The sequence below is a fragment of the Polypterus senegalus genome, chromosome 5 (assembly GCF_016835505.1).
Source record: "Polypterus senegalus isolate Bchr_013 chromosome 5, ASM1683550v1, whole genome shotgun sequence".
Classification (NCBI taxonomy): Eukaryota; Metazoa; Chordata; class Cladistia; order Polypteriformes; family Polypteridae; genus Polypterus; species Polypterus senegalus.
This window is the reverse complement of record NC_053158.1, coordinates 54,721,755-54,747,698: the sequence shown is the minus strand read 5'-3', so window position 1 is coordinate 54,747,698 and position 25,944 is coordinate 54,721,755. Positions and strand designations below refer to the sequence as shown.

At 35.2% G+C, this 25,944-nt stretch overlaps 1 protein-coding gene across 2 annotated transcripts; it reads right to left on the bottom strand.

Annotated features, from left to right (window-relative positions):
• Positions 1-209: 209 nt before the first annotated feature.
• On the bottom strand, positions 210-25,702 carry terf1 (telomeric repeat binding factor (NIMA-interacting) 1). 2 transcript variants are annotated; one of them, XM_039754657.1, is made up of 11 exons: positions 25,498-25,702; positions 22,511-22,609; positions 20,768-20,898; positions 20,334-20,420; positions 15,909-16,058; positions 9,437-9,543; positions 5,923-5,973; positions 5,734-5,793; positions 3,477-3,568; positions 2,760-2,836; positions 210-2,062 (listed from the first exon to the last, which is right to left on the bottom strand). In XM_039754657.1, exons 1-11 carry the CDS (start codon positions 25,664-25,666, stop codon positions 1,892-1,894), a joined length of 1,194 nt encoding a protein of 397 aa, XP_039610591.1. In that variant the 5' UTR covers positions 25,667-25,702; the 3' UTR covers positions 210-1,891. The 2 variants fall into 2 exon arrangements, with proteins under 2 accessions (XP_039610591.1, XP_039610592.1); XM_039754658.1 differs by having other exon boundaries at positions 15,909-16,022.
• Positions 25,703-25,944: the final 242 nt, after the last annotated feature.

Sequence of the window (25,944 nt, the reverse complement as noted above, 5' to 3'; positions counted from 1 at the left end):
TGTAGTATGTAAACTATGTACAACAATCTTCATTTGACACATTACATACAGGTAAGCATGGTACCAACAATATCCTGATAATGGGATGCTTTCACACCAGCAGGGGCCGAGAAACTTGGCTTAGCTTGGTGAAGTCAAGGCAATGTTAGCATATGATCTTTAAAAAAATAAATAAATAAACAAATAAATAAATAGAACTGCTGTAAAAATTTCTAGTTATGATCACAATTCCTTAATTGTGACAAACCAAACTTTAATAACCACCAGGCCAGAAGCTGAACTGATTTGAACTAGGCCAGCACCAAACACGTAAGCTCAGTTTCAAATATCCACAGCCCTACAAACACTGTAAGCAGCACATATTACAAGTAGATGAACTAAACAGCAGGAAATTTAAAACACTCAAATATACAGTAACTTATAAAATTATACTCCTCTAAATGACTCAGTGCAATTAAAGAATAAAAGCAAACTCAGTATTATTTAAACTGGAGTGTAACTTATGTACAGGCCCCATTTACATTTTAAACATTTCCCCAGCACACACTAAATACATATGCAAAAGAAATGTAACCATAGTAACAAAAATATACACTAACAGAAAACTCCAAGTCCAGTATGAAACAGTCACTAATACTAATTACTGGCTGGTAAAAGGATGAAGGATAGCATTTTCAGCAAGGGAAGAAGAAAAAAAAAAAAAAGTTTGGCCTCTTCATTTGTCAGTTATCTGGATTGGTGAGGATATCCAAATGCTTTTAGATGGCCAGCCTACTGATTATTGTTGAATATACAGAGGAAAGCTGAAGTTAAATCCTTTGCAGTGAAGGTGAATGTCACGTGCCAATATGAAAAAATTAGTCCATATATAAGTGCTGAGAAAAAGGTAACAGCAGGCTTTTAGCTGGAAACAACTGGTGCTGCAAGCAGAAGTCCCATCCCAAAGTGTCAATGTTTTTGCCTTTTACTGTACAGAACTGATAAATCCTTCATCACACTTTTAAGTTTTATATAAAGTGGAAGGTAGAAAGACAGTAAAGACAGTGACTAACAAAACAAAAAACAGATACAACATTGCCTAACTTATTTATGATGATTTTGCAATGCATTTAATGATCCAAATTAAGATAATGTACACTTACTATAAAAACTTAAGAAATAAAGAATTAAATGATATAATCTTTTAGTGGCTGTGGTGTATTCTGACAGAACAAATTGTTGTCCACTATTTTAAAGCTAAACAAAATTAGTTTCTGTGACATTCTTCCATGGTTTGATTGTGGTGTTGACAATTCTGTCAATAGTGCATGACAGTGTGCTCTATTTTGCATCACAGTGATTATTTACATCTTAGTATTATATCAGTGATGCTTGATTTGGTTGTCGCATCTAAAGACGCCTGAAGACTGAAACACAAACAGATAAAAGTATGGCAGTCAAAATTTCTTAATATTTATATACAGCCCATGATAACTTTTCTTTTATGTTAACCTCATGCTGATACTAATATCGGCAAAGCTTAATGTAAAGTTTCTCCTGTTATAGTGTATATATATACAGTAACAAAAACAAAAAAAACATAAGTACTGAGTAAGTAGACAGAAGTAATTAATACAGATGATCTAGTTACATATGTTCCACACACAAAAAAATCATTATTGTATTATCAAAATACAACACAATGACTCTTTTCATTGTTTTAAAGAACTGTTAATATTTTACATATTTTTATCTGCTTTATATTTTCCAAAGGGAACATCATTATTTATAGATTGCTTGTGTAAAAGTAAATATAAAAAGTAAACTCCCAAAAGAAAAAACACCTAACACATCATTCTAGAATTCTAGTCCAAAAACTGTCATTTTTTACTATAATAAATTAAAGTGCTGATCACTCATCAGTGTAAACAATCATATTCTTCTTTAGAGTTCGCCACCTGTCTTTAAGCATAACACCAGTACGGCCTTTAAAAGTGTAATGCTGAAGAATTTTTGTCCAGTGTCCCACTCCAAAATGTTTTACTCCTGCAATCAGATGCTGATCTTCCTCATATTTCCAAGGCTAGAAAATACATCAAGAAAATGTGATTTTAAATATCTTGACAAATGAGCCTGTGTGCCATTCTGCATATAAACACTGAACAGAAATCATTATTGTTCAAACTCATCCAGTAATTAAAAAAATAAATAAATAAATAAAACCTAAAAAAAACTTGCTTTGCCTCCATTTTTAATCGTCGCCTTACAATAAAATGGTACAAATTGCTTTATAAAGTTAGAAGTAGCAAACATTAGAGAAAAACACTTTTAGAAACCAATAATACTTTTAACAATATGTTTACTCTCTGACTCCATTTATTTAAAAGCAGGATCTCAGTGAGAGACAGCTCATCCTGGGAGCTATCAAGCACAAAGTAAAAACCATCCCAGGAGAGGAATCCAGACTGGGAAAAAAAAACCAAAAAAAAAAAACCAAAAAACAGTGCTAAAAAAAATCTAGTACTTACTGATTCATTGATAAAAAGAGGATGCATTTTACTTTGTCATTAGTCACTTGACAACCACTGCAGTCCTCCTTGGCCCACAATGAATGAGATGCAACTGATGCATTATTAGCATACATTTGACATACAACATGAAGCTTTGAAATTTGTTTCTGTAGCAGTATTAAAACAGACTTAACAATGAAACATCCTAAACTGAGGTTGTGATTGTTGTTAATACAGTGCAATCTTTATATTTACTTTCCATGTACTTACCCGTCTTTTTTTTGATTCTTTAATTTGTGAATTATGTTTAATGACTCTTTTCTGTAATCGGAAATACAAAGGCCTCTCTGCCAAAAAGAAAAAAAAAATCCAATTGTGTAACAAAGCTGGCAGACCTCCCACTCGGAGTAGTAAAAGAATATTTCTTATACAATATACAAAAATAATTCCATTAATGCAACTCCCTAACAATAATAAAAAAGCCCTAGTTATGACTAAAATGGTACCTGGTTTGACACAAAATTGAAGCAATGCCTTTAACGGAACAATTACTATTCTTTTATAAGAATGATTAAAAGTACTGACAAAGTATTATCCTTGGAAAAAACAAAAACAGTTACTTAAAATGTTACACTACCAAGACATGCTCATACTTTGACTAGATTGGCTAAAGTTTTATTTCACATCTGCCTAAATAATTCTATGCTTCTCATTCACGTCTACTGCCATCTACTGATCAGAATGGGAACAGACAGCAGTGTAGAGAGAGAAATGGAGATAATGAAAAGTTACTTGTAGAAACAGTGTTTCACCATTATTAGTGTTTTGAGCTATCACAAAATTATGCATCACCAGTCCCTCCCTAACCGATCAGTACAACTGGTTTACGAACTGAAATTATTTTGTAAATTAATCTCAGAGGTAAATATATAATGAGGGATAAGCTACAGGGAACAAAAAATATTAAGAGCAAAACAAACAAAATACCTTTTAAATCTTTGTTTTCTTGACACAAAGAAATGCCTGATGTGCTTTCATCCTGACAAAGCTGTTGCATAGTGAAAAGTCTTCTTTTGGGCCTGTTAAGGAAAATAAAATGTTCTAAAACAGACTTGTGACAATAAACAGGGAAATAAAAAATTGAATACAGTTATAATCACAACCAAAAAACACATTAAAAATTGCTGGAAAAATGAGGAGGAAGCAACTGTCTCAAAAACAAAAATAACCCAAACAAAAAAATACCCCTAAATAAGAACAACTATTAGCAAATAGGGCAAACACAACTTTCATCCGCATGATTGTAAGGCAGAAATGACCTGACAAGAGTATATCAAACACATCAGGACATTTAAGATGCACCCATTTGACATGAAGCACATAGCAATATTCAAACAAACAATTGCTGAACTTATACAGAAAATTACTTCAAAAATCAATCTTCAGAAAGAACACACTCTGCAAAATCAAAAAAAAAAAAAGAAAAAACAAAATCTAACAGAAAAAAAATTCAACCCCATCTCAGGGGGAAAAAAGGAGAGCCAAAAGTGGAGAGATTACAGAACACAAACAAACCTAGTCCTTTGCCCCCTAATATGAATGCTTAGTCTTGAATTTTTTCAATCAATCATATCTTGCCATGTTTTAAAAAACATTTGGAACAGATTCTCTAAGTGAGAATTAGACCCCCAATTCAAGTAGTATAGAGCATCAGTAACCCACTCACTAATGAAAGGTGGGTTGGGATTTCTTGTTAATTAAAGTAACACAACTTGCTAATAGTGTGTTTGAGGCTATTACAATCAATTTATCCTCATTCGTTTAAAGCCCATCTGGGAGTACACTAAATATAACTGTTAATGGATTTAGAAGAGGTTGTGACAACACCAAGACTGTCTCATAAGTAAAGATTTTTGCCCAAAACTAATTGGTTGCATTTCCAAAACATGTGGCTGAGTGATGCTGGAGAAAGATGGCAAATGTCACAAGTTGGATCTTGCCCTGGGTACATTTTGGGTAATTTTAAATGAGGCAAGTGTGATCGATGCAAGATTTTAAGTTGAGTGCTTGAGCTAGAACGAATTCTACGTATGGATGACTTCCACTCCTTTTCACTGATATTAACTGAATCAGCCATTACCCACCATATCTTAGGACCCTTGAAATGAAAACTCCTTAGAGATGTTTTTAATATATTGTCGAAATGCTGTATGAGTCAAGACTGACCAGTATTGCCTATTTAATAAAAATGGATGGATGGTCTGGAAAATTGGGTAAATCTCTTTTAACAAAATTTCTATTTTGAAAATAGTGGGAAAATTGTGTTGCTGGCCAGTTGAATCTGAAGTGTAATAGTTCATAAGATGCAGATACGTTTTCTATATACAGGTCTCAATGTACCTTAATTCCAAGCGTTTTGCAAAGATTAAATACTAAGTAGGCTTACATTCAAATAATTGGTCCAGCAGAAAAAAAAATGTATGCAGTGCATTCAAATATTATATGTAAGCATCCATACAAATATATGCAGCACAAAACCACTGTAAACTGCACCATATAGCTACTCTGAAAAAAACACATAATGCTTCCCATGAGCTAAATACCTGCATATAGTGTACCCTTTAATAAATTAATATTTAATAATTTATAATAAAACGGACATTGAAAAATAATCAACCATGTATGAATCTAATGTTAATACAAGTGATTGGTTTTTAATAAAACACTTATTCATACTGGCATTGGATCTGATGAGTGTCAAGACTTGCTGAATAGCCTAGAGTAAGGACACCTCAAGAAATAGGAAAACCTTGTGTTTAAACAGAAAAATGAAAACTTCACTTTTGCTAATCTACACAAATAATTAAAGCTAGAGATGATCTTTTATTTCAGGCCAATTTGGTTAGTGAAAATGTGCATCATGACTGATTAACCATAAACTAAACTAAAAAATAGAACACTACTGAAGATGCTCTAACCAGCTCTTAAATAATTCAGATTTATTAATGTATGGAGCACTTAAAGATATTTACAACATCATAATAAATTACACAGTACAGTATTTATATAAATATATCCACCATTTATGGTAAACACAGTGTTATAAAACATCTGAATTTCAATTACTATTATAAATTAAAATTTTATGAGAATTAGACTTGAATTCTGATTAACTCCCAAGTTTTCCAATACCTCTCAATCAATATAACTTGTAAAGACTGAAATGGAATACATCGGTCACTACCTTAATTGGATAGGATGTTCTTTTCCATTTGGTAGGTGGCATAAATGTTCCATTTCTTCACTGAATGGATAAAAATACAGTAATAAATAAAAATATTTTAAAAGCAATTGTGGTTAAAGTCAACCAGGTAAGATAGGAAAGCATGTCCAGTTAATATTTAATACATTAGAAACAGAAGACAATACTTACATTTTTCCTTTCTTACTGCTTGACTGAAAAGTTTCAGGCTGTCCATCATTACTGTGGTGGGGGAAGAATTATATTCATTGTGAAATGTACCATCACAAAATAAATAGTAGTTACTAACTGTGCACCTTCAAGGCCGAAGCCACACACTTCAGTTGCACAAGAACACACTCCTTCTTCAAAGGCATTTGTAAATAAAACACATTTTTCTTTTATTCTTACTCAATTGACTCTTTCACTTCTAATATAGTTCATTTTGAGTTTCTAAACAAGTGACTATTAAATGAAACTGAAGCCAGTAAAGGCAGCTACAATAATCCACAAGCAGTAGTTACAGGAATAAACGTAACAATTAAAGCATGCTCTTATATAGTTTTTCATTTAGAGGTAGTTTAGCACATTAGCTGGGATGTTTCAAGGAATCAAACTAAGAATATAAACATTTCAGCTGTTACAGTCATATGAAAAAGTTTGGGAACCCCTCTCAGCCTGCATAATAATTTACTCTACTTTCAACAAAACAGATAGCAGTGGTATGTCTTTCATTTCCTAGGAACAATTTTGCTGATCTGAATGCATGCAACTGCTCAATACTGATTACTTGCAATACCAAATTGGTTGGATTAGCTAGTTAAGCCTTGAAATTCATAGAGAGGCGTGTCCAATCATGAGAAAAGGTATTTAAGGTGGTCATTTGCAAGTTGTGCTTCCCTTTGACTCTTCTCTGAAAAGTGACAGCATGGGATCCTCAAAGCAACTCTCAAAAGATCTAAAAATAAAGACTGTTGAGTATCATGGTTTAGGGGAAGGCTACAAAAAGCTCTCTCCGAGGTTTAAACTGTCAGTTTCAACTGTAAGGAATGTAATCATTAAAAGGAAGGCCACAGGCACAGTTGCTGTTAAACCCAGGTCTGGCAGGCCAAGAAAAATACAGAAGCGGCTATGCGCAGGATTGTGAGAATGATTACAGACAACCCACAGATCACCTCCAAAGACCTGCAAGATGCTGCAGATGGTGTATCTATACATCATTCTACAATTCAGTGTAATTGGCACAAAGGACATCTGTATGGCAGGGTGATGAGAAAGAAGCCCTTTCTGCACTCACTCCACAAACGGAGTCGCTTGTATGTAAATGCTCATTTAGACAAGCCAGATTCATTTGGGAACAAAGTGCTTAGGACTGATGAGACAAAAATTGAGTTATTTGGTCATACCAAAAAGCGCTTTGCATGGCTGAAGAAGAACATCGCATTCTAAGAAAAACACCTGCTAGCTACTGTCAAATTTGGTGGAGGTTCCATCATGCTGTAGGGCTGTGTGGCTAGTTCAGGGACTGGGGTCCTTGTTAAAGTCGAGGGTCGGATGAATTCAACCTAATATAAACAAATTCTTCAGGATAATGTTCAGGCATCAGTCACAAAGTTGACGTTACGCAGGGGTTGGATATTCCAACAAAAATGATCCAAAACACAGTTCAAAATCTACAAAGGCATTCATGCAGAGGGAGAAGTACAATGTTCTGGAATGGCCATCGCAGTCTCCTGACTTGAGTATTATTAAAAATCTATGGGATGATTTGAAACAGGCTGTCCATGCTAGGCAGCCATCAAATTTAACTGAACTGGATAGATTTTCTATGGAAGAATGGTCAAAAACTCCTCCATCCACATTTGCAAAAGGAGGCTCAACTAAGTATAGTATTGAGGGAAGATCTCTGTTGGGGTGCCCAAATTTATGCACCTGTCTAATTTTGTTATGATGCATATTGCATATTTTCTGTTAATCCAATAAACTTAATATCACTGCTGAACTACTACGGTTTCCATAAGGCATGTCATATATTAAAAGGAAGTTGCTACTTTGAAAGCTTAGTCAATGATAAACAAAAATCTAAAGAATTAACAGAAATTTAATAAATAGAAACTTTTTCATACGACTGTATATATCAGGTTTACTGAAAGCATTCTGCACAGGTTTTCTTCCAGGTCCACCAATATATTTCCAGGAAATGATGTCCTATTAAGTGATCAGCTATGAATTGTGCAAAGCAATAAAGAGAAAGTTATTTGTAGGCATTAATGTTTTTTTTACTGTCAGTGTTACCTATTTTTAATCCAGAGAACTGAACAAGTACTTTGTTACACTTTATTTACCTATTGTCTTCAATGTGTTATCACAAACTGCTAAATACAGGTAGCTTGTATTTAATGCTATGACAAAATTATATGTTTTGTAACAGAATATTAAAAACTAATATACTGTAGTACTCAGAATGTAAATATTGCAGAGCAAAAAAAGTTTAAAATGGTTTCAACTAGCCTGATACATAAAAATCCTCTCTCATACTGTTACCCCTAAATCTAATAAATCCAGATTTAGATCAAGAAGAAAAAAAAAAATCTTTCTGAAACATAAAATACCTAGAACACTTTGAAATCTTTACATGCGTTTAAATTTTTATTCTTTATGTTTTCGCCCTGCGGTGGGCTGGAGCTGTGCACAGGGTTTGTTCCCTGCCCTACGCCCTGTGTTAGCTGCGGTTGTCTCCAGCAGACCCCCGTGACCCTTTAGTTAGGATATAGCGGGTTGGATAATGGATGGATGAATGAATGTTTACGTTTCCATTTTATACATCTTATGCTTTGGAGTTTAAGGCACTTTACATTAGAGAAAAAAAAAACATATTACTATTTTCTAGGTCAGCAAAATCTAACTGAGAAGAGGGGGGGAAAAAATCATATCATTAAGGATGTATTACCTCCACTTTAAATTTAACATCCAATAAGATGTAATTTCCCAGTGCATGCTTTAGTGTCAACTCAGAAATTACAAATCTGGGTTTGCTAAATTGTTACAGTAATGACACAAACGTATGCATGTTACATGAGGATAATTTAGTGTTTATCTTGGTTTTTAAAAATTTTATTCTATTATATACAAATGAACATGCTACTGGGTATAACAATGTGCTGTAGTCTTTTAGCACTTAGCACCATTAGCCCTTATGCCTGCTGTTCTCATTGTTAATTGTCATTACTTCTTTAATTCTATTTTCAGTCTGATTTTACTAATAGTCCTGAAGTCAGAATACTTAAAAGAACATACTGTGATTGTTATAGTTCCCTCTCTGCTTATAATTTTAGATAGTTAGACAGTAAACTTTGTGACCTTGTAAATTTTGCTTAACTACTTCAAGACAATTTGCTTGCCTAGTAAGCCTTCCATGTGCCAAATGATTTTTTTTTTTTTTTAAATATTCCTGCAAATCACAACATGAATCAAAAACAAATTAATATGCACAATAATAGCTAGTAATTGTTTGGAAAAATAGAAGTGATATTTCAACATATTGAAAATGAACCTAATCAAAAATCTGGGTTAACAGAGGACAAAGGCTACAATATTTTAAAATCCACACATAAAATATTATGTAGTTACAACAGCTGTTAACAAGACACACAAATAATAATAATAATAATAATAGGTGGTATATATTTAATGGAAAAGTGCGCACCTTTCAAGTTTATTTTCTTTTTCTGATGATGTGCAACTTTCATTATCTTCTGATGTTTGTGCAGAAAGGCATTTTTGTTTGCGTGATGTTACAGTACTTGCTGCAGCCTCAAAAAAGCCAAAACAGAAACCGTAAATCCTTCAAATGGAAAGCATTTTGAGAGTGCAGTGAACATTTATCATTTAAAATAAAAGGCATTTCTATAACAATTATGCTTCATATTGACTGGCACTAGAAATTCACAAAGCAAAGTGTGGTATCTGGTGAGAATAGGATTTGCAGGCAGGCTCTTTGGAATACTGTAGGATATTACTAATTGTGAACATATTAGAAAACAGTCTAACAGTCTACAGAAACCACTCAGTTTTATAAATTTACAAAAGTTAGCAAACATAGTTAATTAATGAAAAAGCATTAATAAATTCTTTAATGAAATCTTCATCAAAGGAAGAAAAATAAAGTAGTAAGTTGGACTAGTTCATTAAAACGGAACAGTAGTCAGCACGGTGAGGGCAAGGGAATCAATTTTCAGTAGCAGTCACCCCTCTTTAATTTTGTGCACTGTTTTTTAACATAAAGAAATTACTGCACCATCACTAAGCCAGTATTTTGAGATTACACTTGTTTACATATTTTTTCATTTTTTTTTTCCTTCGAAAGTTGACTTCTCTATAAGATGAACAGATCCATGTCACTGCAGAACAACTGTTTTTACACTTCCAGTTCTAACAGGAAATTGGATATACAGTGGAACCTCGGTTCACGACCATAATTCGTTCCAAAACTCTGGTCGTAAACCGAGTTGGTCGTGAACCGAAGCAAATTCCCCCATAGGATTGTATGTAAATACAATTAATCTGTTCCAGACCAGTACAAACTGTATGTATATATGTAAATATATGTAAAGATGAAGCACTAATATAGTTAATTACACCATAGAATGCACAGTGTAATAGTAAACTAATGTAAAAACATTGAATAACACTGAGACAAAACACCCAGGCTCCCTGCTCAGCTACACGAGCTGGCTCGCTCGCGCTCTCTCTCTGAACAGAGGGGAACATTTGAACAAATCCGAACTTTAATTTAAAAACCAACCACAAGCAACCAAAAAAGTAACATTGCAGGAGTTCATGCTAATAGCCTTACAGCCCGATCGCTGTAAACACTTTTTTAAAAAGAGTTTTAAGCACAGGGAAAAAAAACAAACATTTGAAAAAAGAGAAAAGTAACATTGCAACAAATCACGCTACGAACTGAAAAATTAACTTTTGAAAAATCTGTGATACAAAAACTACTGTATAAACCACCAAGAAAACTAACCTTGCATGAGTCGAGTTCTGGCATGAAGTGAGGAGGAACAGGGTGGAGAGGAGGTTACAGTTTTGAAGGGATGTTTTCCTTCAGGTGTTTTCTCTCTTGTGATTTCTTAGGTTTCTGATGTTTTTAGCTGTTTAGCTAGTGGGAGCGAAAGCCTCATGCAGCCATTCCAAAAACAAAGTCCTTGTGACCCAACCCTTCGTGTTTGCCCTCCACATTACTGGCAGTCTGGCTTTGTTTACATTGTGCTGCTTAAAAGCATGAGGGTTCTCAAATTGGTAAATGAGTAAACTGGTAAACAGTTTTTCCACCTCTTCCAGCACTTGAAGCCTCTGCCTGGTTAACGCTGTAAATCCTTTTGTAAAATCAGCTGCTTTAATAGATTCTTTCTGCTTTAGAATAGTCGAAATCATAGATTTTGACTTGTTGTACTCGGTGGCAAGATCACTAACACGCTCAAACTTTTCAATAATTTCTTTTACTTCGATTTCAATTTTCTTCAAAACTTTCTTCTCACCACTATTCACTTGCTTAGAAGCCATAGTTAACTGCAAAAGCACACGAAATACTGTAGAGCACAAAGAGAGCGCAGGTAAAGCACGCACGTCTGACTGAGAACAATGAACAGGGAGCGGCTCTGCTTAAATACAGTAATCGATGTGCATGAACCAGCCAGGCAGGAACGCATATGCAAGCCCTCTCCCTCTCTCTCTCTCTCTCTGCAGCAGGCAGGCACGCATGTGCACGCCGTCCCCCCCAACCCCCGAGAACAATGCAACACATGCAGAAATTGGCGTGCACAAACCGAAAGGGAAACTGGCTTGTTCGTATACCGAGTGTGTGGTCATGAACCGAGGCAAAAGTTTGGCGAACGTTTTGGTTGTGAACCGAGTTAATACGTGTACCGAGACGTTAAGTGAACCATGGTTCCACTGTACTTGACTGTACTGTATCAAAGTAAAAGTTGTTTACAATGCTAAAGGGCACATAAAACCAAATTACTCATTGGCTATTACAAACCGGATTCCAAAAAAGTTGGGACACTAAACAAATTGTGAATAAAAACTGAATGCAATGATGTGGAGATGGCAAATGTCAATATTTTATTTGTAATAGAACGTAGATGACAGATCAAACGTTTAATCCGAGTAAATGTATCATTTTAAAGGAAAAATATGTTGATTCAAAATTTCACGGTGTCAACAAATCCCAAAAAAGTTGGGACAAGTAGCAATAAGAGGCTGGAAAAAGTAAATTTGAGCATAACGAAGAGCTGGAAGACCAATTAACACTAATTAGGTCAATTGGCAACATGATTGGGTATAAAAAGAGCTTCTCAGAGTGGCAGTGTCTCTCAGAAGCCAAGATGGGCAGAGGATCACCAATTCCCACAATGTTGCGCAGATAGATAGTGGAGCAATATCAGAAAAGTGTTACCCAGCGAAAAATTGCAAAGACTTTGCATCTATCATCATCAACTGTGCATAACATCATCCAAGATTCAGAGAATCTGGAACAATCTCTGTGCGTAAGGGTCAAGGCCGTAAAACCATACTGGATGCCCGTGATCTCCGGCCCTTAAACGACACTGCACCACAAACAGGAATGCTACTGTAAAGGAAATCACAGAATGGGCTCAGGAATACTTCCAGAAACCATTGTCAGTGAACACAATCCACCGTGCCATCCGCCATTGCCAGCTGAAACTCTACAGTGCAAAGAAGAAGCCATTTCTAAGCAAGATCCACAAGCTCAGGCGTTTCACTGGGCCAGGGATCATTTAAAATGGAGTGTGGCAAAATGGAAGACTGTTCTGTGGTCAGGCGAGTCAAGTTCTTTTGGAAATCTGGGACGCCATGTCATCCGGACCAAAGAGGACAAGGACAACCCAAGTTGTTATCAACGCTCAGTTCAGAAGCCTGCATCTCTGATGGTATGGGGTTGCATGAGTGCGTGTGGCATGGGCAGCTTACATGTCTGGAAAGGCACCATCAATGCAGAAAAATATATTCAGGTTCTAGAACAACATAGGCTCCCATCCAGACGTCATCTCTATCAGGGAAGACCCTGCATTTTTCAACAAGATAATGCCAGACCACATTCTGCATCAATCACAACATCATGGCTGCGTAGGAGAAGGATCCGGGTACTGAAATGGCCAGTCTGCAGTCCAGATCTTTCACCTATAGAGAACATTTGGCGCATCATAAAGAGGAAGGTGCGACAAAGAAGGCCCAAGACGATTGAACAGTTAGAGGCCTGTATTAGACAAGAATGGGAGAGCATTCCTATTTCTAAACTTGAGAAACTGGTCTCCTCGGTCCCCAGACGTCTGTTGAGTGTTGTAAGAAGAAGGGGAGATGCCACACAGTGGTGAAAATGGCCTTGTCCCAACTTTTTTGGGATTTGTTGACACCATGAAATTCTGAATCAACATATTTTTCCCTTAAAATGATACATTTTCTCAGTTTAAACTTTTGTTCCGTGATTTATGTTCTATTCTGAATAAAATATTAGAAGTTGGCACCTCCACATCATTGCATTCAGTTTTTATTCACGATTTGTATAGTGTCCCAACTTTTTTGGAATCCGGTTTGTATACCTATACATTAGATATACGGAACATGGCAGCATATTTCACAAATACCCGCAAGTAAACAAATTGAAAGATTCAATAATAACGGCACATTGAAGAAGACAACCTCAGTTTGTTTCATTCTAAATCAAGTAATCCAATTGATACTGGGGTCAGTTTTGTTTTCTTAAAATGCCATTGACAAAATATAACACTCCTGCTTTATTGCTTAACAGATTAAAGAATTTTGTTTAGCAAAGAAGGTATTATTTTACAGGCATATAATGTAAGTTTTGAGAATTTTTGAGTCACCAAACTTATGTTTATCCCACAGACTGCAAGGGAGGACCCTTTTTCCAGAGGAAAAATTAAAATTTGCAGATATGGTCCATCAGCCATCCCCAATAAGTTTCAAATGTCACAAATCTGCAAAGCTGTCTTGTACTTCCCAGTCTTGTGTGAATGGTAGTGAAAGGTTAAACTGATTTGCTGTGTATAAAATGTGTAATAATGTGAGAAGAGGAATTCTTTTTAAGCAATCAAAAAAAATTCAGTTCTGCCTTAGGCAATGCTAGTAATTAATAAAATAATTTTGTAAGGCCCTCACTTAATTGTCCTTAACTTTCTTTATAGAAGGGATTTCCGCCAGTTAGATTTAGCTCAAGGTTCTGAAGCAGAGATTTTAAGAAACAGAATAATATTAGGATTAAAGAAATACTAGAACTATATATTGACATAGAAGATAACACAGAACAGATGAGACAGACAACCATAACACAGAAGAGACAGGCTGTTTATTGGCTATTTTGAGTTCCAATAGTTTTACGACACCATGGTTTTAAAAAGTCATGTACAATGCAAAATTCCATGTTGTTTTCTGCAAGTTCAAGTGGAGGACTCTTCTTGCGTTACACAGTTCATTGTGTTGCGTTGCATTACTCAGCTTGCTGTTAGAATTTGTGGCATGCCCTCTGAAACTTCAAAGGGAAAAGGATTACTCTTTTTGGCACAAGAATGTAGCTGCTGAAGATCCTGTCTTGAAGTAATGCTGCTTCTCAGTCTTCCGAGACAGGTTCCAGTCACTGGTAAAGAGTTTGGCTTGGCAGAGTGGATATCTTTGGGGTAGTTCAGGGTATAAAGCTCCAAGGCACCATGGAGAATAGCTTCCAGGCCAAAGTCAGTCTTCAAGCTTCTAATCCCAAACATAGCGACTTGTCAGCTTTCAGTTCCCCCAAAGAGAACAAACTGGATGAACGCAGCTGGTTTTACAAGAAGGATTAACCTCTGTTCCTTCTAGTTACAATATCAGTGCCTGCTTACATGTGCCTTATTTTGTCCATCACATCAAACCAGAGTTCAGTTTGCGGCTACAAGCCTAAATATGTCCATTTAGTCGCCTTTTTGTCTTAAGGAGTCTCTGTAGAGGTTTCTGATTAATACCTTTATCAGATGAAATACTGAAGATGACCAAAGTACTTCTGAATTCCTGTTAAAGCTGCAGTTTTAACAGGCCTTCTGTAGCACCAAAAACTTAAAATATTGAATGGTCTTATTGTCCTACAGCTGATTTAATGCCCCTACTTCTGAAGGCTATCAAGTATTTCAATTCTTTACATCCCTCTAAATTCCAAGGGAATGCTATTTTAAAATGATTTAAAATTTGTTCATGAAAACCAACTGACCCATATTTGTGTATAAGTGAGTGGGGTCGGTTTTGAACTGACAGTTGACCTGTCCAGACTAAATTCCTGGTTTGCACCAAATGCACACAGGATAGACTCTAGCTTAGATCCCAACTATTTACTGGATTAACTGTTTTGGGATTGCTTGAAAATGTGTGTGTTTCTTTGTGTTAAGGAGCGGAAGGAAAGCAGTGACAGAATATGTGGTGTCACAGATTGTATGGAGTGGGATTTATTCATTTTTGAGTGCTAGTATCTACACTTTGCAGACATCTGGCAGAACATATGACTGAAGAACAGGTGTTAGCAGCTATATAAGAAGCAAATGTTCCCTTTATCACACATAGATAAAGAAGACACTAACGTGTACTAAATCAGACTTTCACAAAGGCATTTGCAGTTTGTTACTGCTCTCCAATCACCACATGCACTCTAGTCCTTATTGAAAACTGCATGTACCATAGTCCTGTGTGGGGAGCCTGCTGTTCCATCGTGTTGGTAGACTAGTCATAGATATTTGATAGGGTAATTATTGTTATTACCAGTGCTGCTCTGGTTGTGTTTTTGTATACTTAGATTCTGTTCTTACAATTTTCAATAGTTTCAACAATATTTCAACAAGTGTATATATACACTGCATAATAGTCTATTATTCATTATGTCTGTAAGGACAACATTCTTAAAAATTAAAAAAAGAATGTCAAAATGATTCCAGAAGAAGCATGTACAATATATTTAATCTATTTAGATAGAGTTTCATGCTAATATTACCATTAAGTAGTACTAAATGAGTCACCAAAACCCCCACACCACTAACAGCAGGTGGAATTCTTACTACCCTACATTTCTTTACTATACTGTAAACATTGCACAGTAACAAATTCTTGTTACTCACCATTAAAAGAAAGTCAGGACGACGTTTTTCCATAATTGAAGTTACAAACATCTTTACTTTCTCTATTAGACGTTGATAACTGAAGTTCAAAATCAATTGATGAAATGTGTCTTTCTTTGAGACAATGAGAGAAAGCTTCATTTTAAAGGACTGCAAAACAAGATGTCCATTATATTAAAGTTGTATACAACATGCACAACAAAGACTTTTTGTGAAAAAGAAAAATCATTACAACAAATCTATATGAAAATTGTCATTACCCTTAAGATTATTTTTCAAATGTAGATTTATACATGCAATTAAGGAAATCTTTATTTGCTTGTTATAAAGAAAACATAAAAGCAATACTTTAACCCTCTGGAGACTGCAGCATCAGAGGCACTTTGTCTTCTATTTCCATTAATAGCTCAATGCTACTTTATCATAGAAACTAGACAAAACCCAACCAAAAAACTAGGTGTACAATTTCAAGTGTGCCCACTGTTAAACAAAAAAAGTGTGTTTTTTAAAATTAGGTGAATTAGACCAAAATAACAGCTACTTCCTTCCTTTAGAAATTGTAGATTTTGAGCTGCAGTACACCCACCCATGCAGGCAGAGCCATATTCACATGCCAGTAACATACAAATTAGTCTCAGCCTCCAAAAAGGAGCATGGCTATAAGGGGAATAACATGTGGAGGTGCCCCATACCCATCACATACTGCCCCACCAGGCAATGGCAATGATAATCTAGTTTTTCAACAGTTCATTTAGCTGGAAATTGAATATATTTAATCATTATGCTGGTGATGCTTTTCAAACTTGGCACACATTACATAGGAAACGAGTGAGCCTTGGCTTGTGAACTGATTTTATTTCCCCAAACACCACCAATCCCCACCCTCAAATGACACTATGGGATACAGTACAAAAGTGTGTCTGTATTAGAGCTCCTATGCATATTTTTGTGTTGGTCTTTTCCAAACAGTGAAATAATAAGACTTAATGTTCTTAGTCTTTTACACACATTCTGATTGCTTAGATTATATGGTATAATGAGTGCACAGTGAACAGCTATTCACCTTTCCACAATGAATTCAAAGGAAAATGTACAGCACTAGAACTCCCTCGGAGGTTCCAGCCAGCTTGCATTGCTCCTTTCTCTAACAGAATATACGAGAGTGAAGTAAACAGGAGAATGTGCGATGCAATAGCTGCACTAATGATGTGGTGAATAAAATAAATCCATCACGACACAAATACTAATTTTATACTAAATTTACAGTGGTGTGAAAAACTATTTGCCCCCTTCCTGATTTCTTATTCTTTTGCATGTTTGTCACACAAAATGTTTACCATTAGTCAAATATAACACAATTAAACACAAAATGCAGTTTTTAAATGATGGTTTTTATTATTTAGGGAGAAAAAAAATCCAAACCTACATGGCCCTGTGTGAAAAAGTAATTGCCCCCTTGTTAAAAAAAAAACCTAACTGTGGTGTATCACACCTGAGTTCAATTTCCGTAGCCACCCCCAGGCCTGATTACTGCCACACCTGTTTCAATCAAGAAATCACTTAAATAGGAGCTGCCTGACACAGAGAAGTAGACCAAAAGCACCTCAAAAGCTAGACATCATGCCAAGATCCAAAGAAATTCAGGAACAAATGAGAACAGAAGTAATTGAGATCTATCAGTCTGGTAAAGGTTATAAAGCCATTTCTAAAGCTTTGGGACTCCAGTGAACCACAGTGAGAGCCATTATCCACAAATGGCAAAAACATGGAACAGTGGTGAACCTTCCCAGGAGTGGTCGGCCGACCAAAATTACCCCAAGAGCGCAGACGACGACTCATCCGAGAGGTCACAAAAGACCCCAGGACAACGTCTAAAGAACTGCAGGCCTCACTTGCCTCAATTAAGGTCAGTGTTCACGAGTCCACCATAAGAAAGAGACTGGGCAAAAACGGCCTGCATGGCAGATTTCAAAGACGCAAACCACTGTTAATCAAAAGAACATTAGGGCTCGTCTCAATTTTGCTAAGAAACATCTCAATGATTGCCAAGACTTTTGGGAAAATACCTTGTGGACTGATGAGACAAAAGTTGAACTTTTGGAAGGCAAATGTCCGTTACATCTGGCGTAAAAGGAACACAGCATTTCAGAAAAGAACATCATACCAACAGTAAAATATGGTGGTGGTAGTGTGATGGTCTGGGGTTGTTTTGCGGCTTCAGGACCTGGAAGGCTTGCTGTGATAGATGGAACCATGAATTCTACTGTCTACCAAAAAATCCTGAAGGAGAATGTCCGGCCATCTGTTCGTCAACTCAAGCTGAAGCGATCTTGGGTGCTGCAACAGGACAATGACCCAAAACACACCAGCAAATCCACCTCTGAATGGCTGAAGAAAAACAAAATGAAGACTTTGGAGTGGCCTAGTCAAAGTCCTGACCTGAATCCAATTGAGATGCTATGGCATGACCTTAAAAAGGCGGTTCATGCTAGAAAACTCTCAAATAAAGCTGAATTACAACAATTCTGCAAAGATGAGTGGGCCAAAATTCCTCCAGAGCGCTGTAAAAAACTCATGGCAAGTTATCGCAACCGCTTGATTGCAGTTATTGCTGCTAAGGGTGGGCCAACCAGTTATTAGGTTCGGGGGCAATTACTTTTTCACACAGGGCCATGTAGGTTTGGATTTTTTTTTCTCCCTAAATAATAAAAACCATCATTTAAAAACTGCATTTTGTGTTTACTTGTGTTATATTTGACTAATAGTTAAAGTGTTTGATGATCAGAAACATTTTGTGTGACAAACATGCAAAAGAATAAGAAATCAGGAAGGGGGCAAATAGTTTTTCACACCACTGTATGTAGCATACAGTGAAAGGCTACAATGTTAATTGCATTTAGTTATCTTGTGCAATACCTATTTCAATGTTGAACTCAAAAGCAAAAAAATAAAATAAAATTGCTCTCTTTTCTCCTATGCAGCAAATAAAAGTTATCAGAAGAGAAACAATATTTTGAAACTAAGCTTATAGTGCACTGAGTGGCTACAACACAAATTTTTTATTGTTGTGCTGTAATAATTACTTTGTGCACACCACTTCTCGGCTTATTGCCAGCTTTCCATGACAAAGATTAGGGACAATAAAAAGTTTGTAGTTTTCTGAGTGGATTATTTGACATATTTTCCGGCACTCAAGACCCTGAAGAATACATTTCAGCAATCAAAAAACCTTTGCCATAATGGTCTAGTATGTATTTTCACAAAGTTCCTGTACATGTTGAGAACCACCGATTATAATTGTTTGTAATTTTTGAGCAATTTAGACACTGAATATGATCCTGACAAACTCATTTTTTTGCATATTATTGTATCTGAGATGAGTCTGTTCTGAAAATAACACTTTACAATTATTACTTGAACGATTATGAAATTGGTATAAATTCCTCATTTTAGCTGCAGTCTCTACAGGGTTAATAAAAATTCCAAAAATAGCTAAATAAAAACTTGATTACACAACTTACAGCAATTCCCTTTTAGTCACCATCAAATTACTCCTTTGAAATGCAATATACTTGTCTCAGAGCTTCTACAACAGTTCCTGTACTCATCTCTAGTTTCTGTGTCTACAGCCTCCTGAATGTTTCCGGGATTTATAACATGGTAGTAAATTAACTTCCCTTCAGTCTTAATTTTAACTCTGAGGACCACAAAAAAAATTTACAGGGAGCGAGATTTGGCGAGTGTGGGAGGTGTGAGGCAAAACCAAATTGTTCTAGGTCAAGAACTCTTTGCATGATAATGCACTGAGAGCACTGTCATGATGTAGCAGTGTGTGCAGGTGCACTGTTCTGTCATGGTGCAAAATGTAGTGTTCCGTGCACCACTGCTCCAGAATGTTTTTCCTGATGATCACCTGCAGCTTTCTCAGCAGTTTAGTGTAATGTAGCCGATTAACAGTCTGTTCATGGGGAAACTCTTTATTAATAAGTCAAATTTTGAAAACAGCAACCATCATTGCGTTGATGTTCAATGACCTTATGTGCTTTTTTCTGGCTTGTAGCAAATGTTTTCCAAGTCACCTGCGTGATTAAAGAATGAGTGTCACAAATATGCATTGCGATCAGACTGATAAACAAGACTATAGACACGCAAAATCTAGCGGCATAATTGATTACTATATGCAATAGCTGTGTTATTGACAAATTCCAGGAATTTTTGCCCTTCAGAATTTTGAAAATAGAAGATTTTAAAAGAAAAATGTAGTAATAGCAATGTATTTATTTCATATACTTCTTTATCAGCTACAAAAGATGGATTAAAATGTTGAATGATCAGTTTCCAAAGTGTTAAATGAATATTTTGCTCTTTAAAGAAAACTTCAACCAAGAAAAAAAGTGCGCTTTAGTAAATAACATTTTTGTATACCTCTTCCAAGTCATGCTTTTCTGAAATTCTATCAAGTACTTCTGAAGCATGTTTAAATTTTCCCTGCTCCATGTAAACTGCCACAGCCTAAAATTGTTAAACAAAGACATTTCAATTAACATCATGAACAGGACCTCGGTCTTTACTTCATTAACATTAATATATGCAAGAAAAGAAGCAGCTATACATCTTCACTTGTACTTTTCATGGCATCCCATATATGAGAAAGCTTTTAATTAATTTGACATAGGCTTCAAAAATAAACAAAATAAAAACAAACACAACCAAGCTCAATTTTAAGTTCTCAGTATTACCATATCAGTTGGCACATGTATTTTCACAAATATAATTAATTCAGCCTTAACATGTTAGACAAAAAGCAAATTGCAAAATTATATTAGCTTTTTCATTAATACAATAGGTGTAAAACTAACCTGTACTGCCAGGAGATTGTGGATTTCATTATAAACTACATCGTCTTCACTCTCTTGCTCATCTCTGATGACTTGCCAGATCAAAAAAGCAGATTCCAAGGGTGATATTCTCTCATCCTCAAAGAAACCATCTTGAAAATGTATAGAATGAATAAATACTACTGCTTGTATCCATAACTTACTCAAACTTGTCATGTATGTTATCAGATGTACAAAACACCCTAATGCACTAATCTTATGCACAATGCATGATCTGCATATACTGTTATGTGCTTGAATAAAACAAAATATACAATATTCTTAGAAATATTTAGCACCTGCCAAAGCAAATTAGCAGAGACACAAATTATAAACCAACATGAGCATATGGTACTTAACCTGAAACTGAAGTGCTTTGAACTATCTGAACTACGTTTTATTAGGTGTAAACCAAGACAATGTATGTATTATGGTTAAATATTTTTGTACGTTTAATTAGTTTAAAAAGTATGTTTTAAAGGGATTTTATTTATTTTAGTATTGTTATGGTCACTGAACAATAAACCTACAGAATTTTATTTTCTTAATAAAACAAAATGAAAAGGTAACACCTGTGTGTTCATCAGTTTAACTGTAAGAAATAAAAAATGAAAAAGAAAACAAAATCAGAATCTGTATCTCAATCAGACAATTCTAGTAACATGAAATCAGTGATTTAGGCCCAAAAAACACACTACACCTGATTGGACCATTCCTAGTGGCTACATAGCTGCACTGACAAGTAGTGGAAGATGTGAAACCAGACCATATATTGGAAGCCAACTACAATGACATAGTAGTCCATCAAATGATATAAACTTAAGCACATCAACATTTGGACAAATCAGCAATCCTAACAAAAAATGCCTGGAACTTTACCCAAAAGGGTTAGATATACATATTTATTTTTAAAGAGTCAATTTCATAACTGTACTGAACTACCTAGTATTACTTTTGGTTTTCAGCAGGACTCAGAGACCCAGTTATCGGTATCATTACCTCCTTCACATTTTGGCATCAGTTCACTCAAAACCACTATTAATTATCTAGTGTAAAACTTGTGATTTGAATAGGAACTAAAAACATTTAAACAGCCTGTTACATAGGAAGAATTCACAAATCTCTGGCGGAAGGTGCTCTGGTTAACTTAACATTACTGACAAGGAGAGGACAGGTGAACCTTAAATAGTAAGTAAGGGACAAAGTGAATGTATCAGGAGATAGAATGTATAACTAAGCACATAAGTGACAGAGTCAATGATTACAGAGCAGAATAACAGACCTAAAATAATCAGAAAGTGTGAACTACAGCCTAAGAAAGTAGTAAATATATTTCTAACTTCCTTGTTCAAAAGACTGAAAAACTGTGACCACTTAGCAATTCTTTACTTGAATGGGAAATCTGTGTTTAGCAAGCTGACTCAATATTGCATTGCAACGGACATTTGTAGGTCCCTGATACACAGTAAAAATGTAACTTTCTATATATAGACTTGGCTTGTATTTGTAAACAAAAATGATAAACAGAATGATTAAGAAAAACTGTTGCTAAAAGTCTATATTGATACTAGATATTTATGCTACTATAGGTGTAGATATTATTTAAAAACTGGAAAACAAATCATATCATTTGTCTAATGAAAATGTGTGTAAAAGAAATTACATTTTGAATACCTATCTTAACATACATATATTTTTAAAAAGAAAAAAAAAAAAAAAACTTACCCGTTTCTTTTCCATTTAGGATTCGTGATAAAAACTGACAAACATTCATTGTTTTATGCAGACCACTGATGACTGCAGGATCAAACGCATCTATCATCGCTGGGAAGATAAACAGAATTAACGGTTATTCAAAATAACTGCTAACAAATAAAAACTAGTATCCAAAATACAAAACACACTAACGGAGAAATGTTCTTGATCACTCAAATATCCTTATAACCATAAACAATCTGCAGAATTACCAATGCATGTCAAACCATTTTAGTTGTGCCCGTTTGCTAAACAAAACAGTGCCAGTCTGCACTCTTGGTCACACGTATGACAGTGTCACCTGTGCCAGGTCCAAGTCTAGCATGTTTATTTGTTAAAATAGCGTGGTCTGCACGCAAGATGAATGGCGATTACTCACGGATTCCAGAAGCAACATCATACATGCTTTCAACAATGTGGATTTACCGTATCATTTTGTTTGCTGTGGAAAAGCAAACAAAGTGTGGTATCCAGAAAAAACATGCTTTGCAGCTTTTGGAAAACAATAGATTTGTATTTATCATCTAACTTTTGGCTTTCAGATTAGAGAATAGTGAATATAACCTTTTTAACTTATCGTATATATATCTTTTAATTATGAATAGGCACAGGAATTCTATTAATATTAGTAACATTATTAATACTCTGTACTTTTAAGTTTCTATCCACAACACTACTATACACAGCGAGTACAAAGGTAGTCTACACATGGATAAAGAAATTGATTTTGCAGCAAATAGACATCTGAAATTTTTTTAAATATATATATATATATATCTCAACAAACTTTGTTGTGATGTTATTTATAGATACTGTGCAAACTGAGATGTACATTATTTTCTACATGACTCCATCCACACCAAGCTAAGCACTTCAAATGCTAGGCCACCAGGTTGGGAGCCACATTAGCTAAGAGTTCATATTGCAAACAGTTTCTTGATTGTTATCTTAATCAAAATTTCCAATATAGTGAGAGGAGTACATTGCATTTTCTGCACTGAAGAAATGTAGAAAAACAATTTATTAAAATTTCTGGATTAAGAATCCAACCTCAACTGTGTAAAGTTTCTACAATATTCTTGAAGTTATGGGATGGATGTTTGCACAAAGATGGAAAAGTCTGTCAACTGCTCGTTTTCTTTTAAGATGAACTAGAAAAAAAAAATTATAATCGTTTCCAAAGGCTATCAGGGATATCCACACAAACAACTTGGTGAATATGAACACATTAAAAGAGTGCTCAAGTGCTACACAATACTAATTTTAAGACTTTAAAGGCAAGAGTGCCATCTGCTGGGTGATATACAAAACTGTATCTTAGAAAAATAAAAGTGAAAATGTGTTAGCATTAGCAATATGAATTTTGAAAGTGCAATACATTTTGCATTTTCTTGGATAGTTATAATAATGTTCACAAAGGTCTCGACACTGCAGCTGGGCATCTAAGATCTAACCAACTATCTTAAGGAGCAGAATGAAAGTAAAATATTCTCAGTGGACAAAATGTGGCAGGCTAAACATTAAAAAAAAATGTAAAGCTGTTCCAGAGACAAAGAAGAGAAAATCAGATTAACAAAGATACATGGGGATGTATGTTTAGGACTAAAGCCCAGAAACATGTCCAAGAAGAAGTGATGAGAACAAATGAGGTGACGGTAGCTCTATTACATTAACCTCTCATCCAGCAGGATAGCTATGACTACTTGTTGTGAAGTTTTTGATGCGAGTTTTTTTTTTTTTTATTTAATCAACAACTTTAAAGTTGAAGCTGCACAGGCATGCATATGGAAGCTGTTTTCTGTAATTGCATGAAAATTGTGAGACTGTTCCTATTCACTTATAAGGAACATTCAAACTGTAATACTGCAATGTTCAGTTTGATATCTTTATCTGTATTTTAATTAAATGCTTAAAAATTCAATTTTCTCTGTAATTCAGGTTTGACAAGTTAAAATGTGACAACTGTTATCTGCAACCAAAAGTACCTTGACAGTCAATGGAAAAGTCCACGATTTGCTGTAGTCAAAAATAGAATTATAAATAAATTCATATTCTAACAAGTCAAAAAGAGATTACAGGTATCATTAATTAGAATGTCTGGTGAAAACCCAGTTGCTGATATCGTAAATTGAAGTTAGCTCAACATCTCCAATATGAAAAGTGCCCTCCATAAATTTAGACTAGTACAAACATACTAGAGCTACCTCGAATTGAAGGCTCGATAGAAGTAAAAGGGGAAGACCTGCATTCCTTAAAGATTCCAAGTTTTTTTTTTTTCGGGAAGCAGAAAGGGAGGTACAGTTTACTTGCCAAATGTAAGGTGACGCGGACATTATTTATAAATCTGCAATTACTGCATTACTATGAAGCCTTAATCTTGGTATTTTACGCTACACACTTTACAACGTTCAGATTGTTGGGGGCTACTGCAGGCCTACACGCGTCCAATTAGAAACTCAGGAAATTTAAAAAATAACAAAAAAAGAATTTCGCACATCGAACGCTATTACAGAGGCATGCATTATTAAGATTTCATAAGTTATAAATTAAATAATCGATAGAGAGATGTACTACATGGTACTAAAAGCATTGTACTTTGTTACGGAAGATGTTTATTGTTCAAACACTGCTAATAAATTACCATTACCCATACAAATGACTGCCGTCAAAACAGATAAATCTAATGGAAAAAAAAGCAAATTCAATATACAAACTATGTTTGGTTTTCAGACACGCCGTTACGACAGTGCACTTTAGTAAATCTACGTCAGAAGCCCAAAAACTGATAACTGCAAATAGTTGAAAAGCATTTAGGGTACATGGTGACAGCGGACACCAAAGAAGACAATGTGACATTTCCATGGAAAAAGAGAGAGAAAAAAACAGTATAATTAGAAACTTTCACTCAAAAATCAGAGTAAACACCAAGAGTAAAACAAAATGCACTAAACACACACCTTGTAAAACGTCAATCGTCGTCTTAAACTCATCATGTCTGTCATTGCTGAAGTAATAGTAAAGAGAATGCGACATGAACTTTACCATCCATTTTTTAGCTACAGCAGCTACTTGCATAAAACCCTCTGACATAGCCAGATCTACAGCATTTACTTCCTCAGTCTCCATGTTTTGTATTGTTTTGAATTTAAGCGCCGACGACAAGAACGAGTGTCCTGACAGGAAATAAAAGTAGCATTTAAATTAACAGCGCCCCCTGCTGCATTTCCATGATATGGCCGCTGTTGGAGAGCGTGTGGCTAGTAATACAAAAAAAATGTAACTCATTATTCAAACGTTGGAGGCCTTGAGCATCATTTAAAATATTTTCTTTTTTATAAGAAAAACTGTGACTGTTAATAAAATAAGTCATTCAATTTCTAGCTTCTTAAAGTTTTGCATTTGCA